This window comes from Brassica oleracea, chromosome C5 (genome assembly GCF_000695525.1).
Source record: "Brassica oleracea var. oleracea cultivar TO1000 chromosome C5, BOL, whole genome shotgun sequence".
Taxonomy (NCBI): domain Eukaryota; kingdom Viridiplantae; phylum Streptophyta; class Magnoliopsida; order Brassicales; family Brassicaceae; genus Brassica; species Brassica oleracea.
Genome location: NC_027752.1, coordinates 19,258,695 through 19,265,277, shown reverse-complemented (window position 1 = coordinate 19,265,277; position 6,583 = coordinate 19,258,695). Strand labels below are relative to the sequence as shown.

Sequence of the window (6,583 nt, the reverse complement as noted above, 5' to 3'; positions counted from 1 at the left end):
CAGTCGGATCAGATGGAGCAGGGGGGGAAGCGATTCCACTGTCTCGACCCGTGACGCTATCCTCCAAGGATAGCCGCTTCTTCTTCTTTCTCTTCTTCGTCGGCGGCTCTGCACCCTCCGAACGATCGCCTCCCTCTGGAAGAGTCTCGCGGTCATCATCGACAGGCGGCTTGTCATGGGCTCTTTTCTTGCTCTTTTTCTTTTTAGGAGCAGCGGCAACAACAAGCGAGGACTCGCGATGGTCAGAACTCGCGAGGTTCACGTCGTCAGTGACCAACTCGCTGGGAGGCACCAACGGCTCGGCACGCGATAAGCCAAGCTCTCCCGCCATCATAGCGCTCAGATCCGGAAGGCCCCTCATCTTTCTTGCTGCATTGATCTTCTTCTGCTCCTCACCGGTGAACAGCAAAATACGTCTCTTGGTTTTGTTAACCGACGGAAGGTAACTCGAATCCCAATCCCCTGCAAAGGATATATAGAAAAAAAACAAAAAAGGAGACTAATTCACCAAGGAGAGAGTAGAAGTCCACAACGTGACATATAAAAAGAAAAAATGGACTTACTCCTGGAAATACGGTCAATCGAATGGCGAACCCTCTCCTAAGAATTATTCCCCCAGTGCTCTTGAGCGAGTCTCGAGATAGCACGAGCGTTCGCAAGAAACTCTTCCGGGTATTCACGAGAAGTCGGATGGTTGGCTACAAAGAAAAAAAGACAGAAAAAAATAGAAGGCAGTTAGTACGCGAAGAAATAAAACGAGTTAACGAAAGCGTTCTACCAAGCAAAGTGTCCCACAAGACACGGTAGTCGTCGTCTGGAGGGTCTTCGAAGGCAGAATCGTCGCATTTAACATAGAAGTAGGACCTCCGCCAATCGAGCGTCTTATTAGGATGCCCCCCTATCACGTTGTAGTTTGGCCACATTTTTATCGATAGGAGGCCATCCTCCAACGAACTCACGGACGTCAATTCTTCAAAGGTACGAACGCTCAGTGAGGTATCGATCTCGGCAGCCATAACCAACAAAGCAACTGCAATACGCCACGAACCATTCAAAAATTGACTTATCGCTGCATCTCGGCGCCTCGCGTATGCCGTGACTAGTCGGGGAATTGGGAACCAAAGCTTCATATCGTCACGAAAATAGGACTCGTAGACGCATTGATACCCAACCGGCAGCGACCAAGGCCTTTGGCTCGCCGAAGGAATCAAGAAAGTCACCCCAAATCCGCGGCGCTCCCTCAGAAGCCTCTTCACACTGTTGGGAGTCGATTGCGTCTTCATAACGTTCTCCCAAGCCTGACCGCTCACATCAGGAGAGCGCAGGAGAGCGCAGACACTCGGGAGCTATCGCCGGCAGCTCTTCGAAGATCTCCCCAGGATAATAACACGTCGGTGAATAGTGAGCAGGAAGGACTCCGTCTCTCGCACCGCCAGAACCGTCTCTATCGCAAGCCTGCGGCTCGGCTTGGTTTCCCCTTACTTCCTGACGGAATGAACGCGCTGACTCGGAAACCAGGATCCTTTGAGACAGATCCAGACTCCCGGTGTCCATCATCGCATCATGATGAACCCGTTCAAACTCCTCGAGCGTAACCTCGCCCGCGTCTCTCAAAGGACGAGATACGTTCGCAACCTCCTTCCCTTTCTGCTCGCGAGATAACCTTCCCCCAGACGACATATCGCTATCTATATTACAACAACAACCTAGAGAGAGAAGTGGAGGGAAGGAGAGAGAGAGAATACCTTGATAACGCGGAGAAGAATAGAGGAGGAGAGGAACGATCAATTATTTATAAGGGAGAGATGGGGTACTTCCCCGAGGCGTCATCATGATACCTACGTGGGCCTACGTGGGCCTGGGAACAGTATTTTGGCCGCCTAGGAAACCGAGGCGTCGATCCGGTTTCCCGACATAACTGGCCCAACTTCGAGTCGAACCAGCATCTGGGGCAAAATCGGATCTAACCAAACCAAAGCCGGTTTGGTTAGACTTGATCGAACCGCACGACAGAGCGAAATACTTGACGATGCCTCGCGATGCCCAATCCGACAATTTATCTTTGAGGCGACCCGTCTGCCCTTCCAAGCCATTAACCTTCTAAATTCATCAAGATCAACGAGACGCTCATCTCGATGAACTGGGGGGACTTACTGTAGAGGGTGGATTCGACATCCCTCGAGGCCCGAAGAACAGACGGCCCAGCCCACTCAGAACGAAACGGTGTCTCGGCTCGACGGCTCGAAACGCGCGTCTAAGCTTCCTCGACTCAACGGATACTCGAGACAATATGGGCTTCTCGGCCCAACGAGTTAAAAGCCCATGGAGACGACGCAAACTAGGTCACGGGAGAGTACGAGGTCAACTATATAAAGAGAAGGGAACGCAACGAGAAAGGGATCCGAAATCACTGATACTCACTGGGCGGCTAGATTAGGGTTTTACCTTTGTTGTCTCGCCTTGTTGTATCTCTCCGGCAAAGCCTTCGAGGCTCCGGCACCTTTCAGTTCACATATTTTCTTTCCTTGTAACCGACGAAACACTCTTCCATTCCGATCTATAATAAGACGTCTTTGCTTAAACCCACATCTAAAACCGAACGTTCTCTCGTTCCGTACCGTTTCCTGATCAAACAGTTTCTTGCAATCTGTAATTACATGAATAAGAACACGTTGGATAACAGTCATCACCTGATCTGATGCATAGAGCAGAGTTGAAGTTATCGTTTTTTTTTTTCTTAACAAAACTTAAATTTTTATTCAACCCTACACGGGGATTGGAATCAGTTACAAGGTAGGAGGCTAACCGGAAAAAATATGGCTCTAAGTTAGAAGGAAGATATCATGAAAAAACAACAGACTATTGAGAAAGCTAGAGAGATGAGTCATGAGAAAGTAGTCACGGGAAGTGACGCTTCCGATTCCGATGAACACTTCGGTCCGCAAATCCGGCTGTCACAACTTCATAGTGACTGGATGTCCAAGCCAGCATGTAGATTCATCGACAGTCGCCGTCAAAGAGAAAACCTCACTCAGAGGAGACCCGCGGCCACAAAATGCCAGAACAAAAGGGAGAACCGACTTCCAAAACTCTAGCTGCCGTAAATCGCCAAGCATCCTGTCCGGTTAACAGGTCTGAGAAATCATGTACATATCCGCTCTCGCTTCTACATCTTCGCACCAGAAATATACAAACCCAAGGAACCGCCATATTAATGGGTCAGGGTATTGGATCCGCTTTGATACCATGATAAGTTTCATGGGCTTCCAACTTAAAACCAATTGGCAATTAGTGGATTCATCCAAGTCCATTACTTATTACTCAAGTCCTTTTCATATTTCCGACGTGGGATCTCCAATGTATAACACGTGACAGACAACTATTTGAATCACAAGAGGAAAGAAGCAGAGTACCTCCAGACTTGCAGAAACCAAGGCTGATTTGTCTGTTAAGAGTGATTGCCGACGAAAGGGAGCGATAGACAGTTCGACAAGGTTGTCGGAGCGAACCTTTAATCGTGTGTGTCTTACTTTAATACTGGATCTGCCGTATATCAAACAAAAAATTCATAGATTGCTTTTAGAGAATTGCATAGTTAATTTTTAATTCCAACCTAACTAAAATTAATGAGGATGATACTGTAATCTTATATGAAATACAACTGGAACAAAGATAAAAGAACTCTCTAATTTTTTTTTAAAGGGAATCTTTTATTGTATTTTCACTAGAAGCAAAAGGTAAATAAAAACTGGAGTTTCGATCATTATTTCATTTTTACTCTTATATTGTATCTGATTTCGACTCTTATATTTCATTGTTTTTTGTTCACCCAACCCCCAGATTTGGGATCCTCCAATCTATTATATTGCCAAAGCGGAAGACATGTTAAGATTTAAACCCCATGGTGGCAGTTCAATTTTTTTTTTCTCACCTTTGCCTTGTCTGAAGAAAGTGTCTTCTTTAGGCCACTTTTCAATTTAATTTTTATTTTTGGCCTGACACAGTTGGCAAATGTGTTGGAAAGAGATAATCTGTAAGATGTCATTCTTCTTTTTTGTGCTAGGATCCAACAATATTTGATGAAGCCCATGTTTGCCTCACAAAGAATGTTTTTGGCAAACACTATCCACTTTTACAGTAGCATCAACGGATAAACCTATTGCCAAACCTACCACCACTAGTAAAAAATAACTAATAAAACTTAAAATAACAATGTATTCACTATTATTGTTAAAATGAATCAATGTAGTCACTTTTATTTGAGAAGACATTATGTCTAACAAAAATAACATACTAGGCAAAGTAAAGTATACTTATCCCCGAATTATAAATTAATATAATTTGCCCCCTACTTGGTCCCATCTCAGTTCTTCTCCTCTATAATATCCCCACATTTCATTGCATCTATTCTCTTACAAATATTCTCACTCAGTCTGTATCTCTTTCTCCTCCAAGTCTAAATTGCTTAGCAGTGCGGCAATGACCAACTCTATTGTTCTTCTTCTATTTTTCTTAACATTCTTAGGTACCTTTTGTTTTTATGTATAAAATTTATTTGTATCTCATTTCAATTTCACATTACACTTATTCTAATTTTTTTTTCCACAGAACATGGATTGTTCTTTCAAAGGGTCTCCTCTCTTGGCATAAACTACGGTCAAGTCGGTGACAATCTTCCTCCACCAAACAAAGTTCTACAACTCTTGAGCTCACTCAATATTAACAAGACAAGAATCTACGACACAAACCCTCAAGTCTTAACCTCATTCGCCAATTCCAACATTGAGCTCTTCGTCACTGTCGAAAACGAAATGCTTCCTAGCTTGGTCGACCCTCAAAAAGCTCTCCAGTGGGTCACGTCCCGTATGAAACCCTACTTTCCCGCCACCAAGATAGGCGGTATTGCTGTCGGCAACGAACTATACACCGACGATGACTCAAGCCTCATAGGGTTTGTCATATACATCACTATATTCTTCAAACATATTAACCTTTTCGAATCTGGACGTATTCACCTTGTTATTGCTATGCAGGTATCTAGTGCCTGCAATGACGAGCATTCATGCTGCTCTGGTCCAAACTGGACTAGACAAGTACATTCAAGTATCGACTCCGAGTTCACTATCAGTCCTTCAAGAATCTTACCCTCCCTCCGCCGGATGTTTTAGGCCGCAAGTAGCTGGCGTAATGACGCAGCTTCTAAGTTTCTTGCGTAGCACAAAATCCCCTTTTTGGATCAATGCTTACCCTTACTTCGCTTACAAAGATTCCCCAACAAAGATCCCACTAGACTACGTACTCTACAACCCTAACCCTGGGATGGTTGACCCCTACACCAAGTACCACTACGACAACATGCTCTACGCTCAAGTAGACGCTGTGATCTTCGCCATGGCAAGGCTTGGCTTTAAAGATATCGAGGTTGGGGTCTCGGAGACTGGGTGGCCGTCTAAAGGCGACGGAGATGAGATTGGGGCCACCGTGGCCAACGCGGCAGTTTATAACAAGAATCTTCTAAAGAGACAGCTTCATGGTGAAGGAACGCCATTGAGACCAAACATGAGTCTTGATGTTTATCTCTTTGCTCTCTTCAATGAAGACCTTAAACCAGGACCAACGTCTGAGAGGAACTATGGATTGTATCAGCCTGATGAGAACATGACTTACAATGTAGGTTTATTATCATCATCGTCAACATCATCACAATCATCTACTTCAACTAATTCTTTTATGTCCATCACCTCCTCTGCCTCCACGGTATGTACCAACACTGGATTTTAGTTTCTTTCTAGTAGATCCCAAATATTTCCTCTATTTAATATTACATGATGTTTTATACCAATACACAAATATTAAAGAAACTTTTTATCAAAAGTAAATAAAATATAATTTAAAACTAATTTATTTTATTATAAATAGAAATAGTAAAAATGAGATTGGTTATCCAACTTTTGATAAAGTTAAAATTATATAAATTTGTGCAAACATATTTACGAAGCAACAAAACTTCTCTAAAACATTTTGAATGGAGGGAGCATTTCTTTTTATTTTGGTCTTTAAATATCACATTAAATACCCTAGAAAAAAGCTTCATCGAGAAACATACAATGCTAAACAACTGTGACGTGTTATTAAAAATAAGAAAATTATGACATTTTTCCTTGTAATCGTGACGTTTAATACTTAAAAAGTTCGGCTTTTCTAGAAAATAATTTTAACAAATATATATTTAATAAACAACGATAAAGTTTCGTTTATTTTTGTTTGGAGCGATATGATTGGTCTTACCACTGATGTGTGAATCATGTGATATTATTTATGATTATACTCACCGTTTGGTTCTAATTCGTAACATTAATTAATTGAAAAGAGTTATTCTTGGGTTCACCCCCTAGGGTGAACCTTTAGGTTCACCAACCAATAGAAAATTGTCATTTTAAATCTAGTATCTTTTAATTAAGGAAACCAAATAACTTGTCAAATTATATTATTTTTTCAAAATAAAATTTAAAAATAAATAAAAATAATATATAAAAAACGAATTCAAAAAAAAAAATGTTGTCAACAAAACACTAAACCCTAA

General features: G+C 42.3%; 1 protein-coding gene across 1 annotated transcript in view; it reads left to right on the top strand.

Annotated features, from left to right (window-relative positions):
* Positions 1-4,439: 4,439 nt before the first annotated feature.
* The window catches only part of LOC106293873 (glucan endo-1,3-beta-glucosidase 11-like), a 3,083-nt gene continuing 939 nt past the window's right edge, over positions 4,440-6,583 (top strand). The window contains exons 1-3 of the mRNA XM_013729509.1: positions 4,440-4,525; positions 4,609-4,951; positions 5,034-5,757. Of these exons, the coding sequence (XP_013584963.1) occupies positions 4,480-4,525; positions 4,609-4,951; positions 5,034-5,757 (1,113 nt within the window). The 5' untranslated portion in view covers positions 4,440-4,479. The remainder of the gene's footprint in view (positions 4,526-4,608; positions 4,952-5,033; positions 5,758-6,583) is intronic.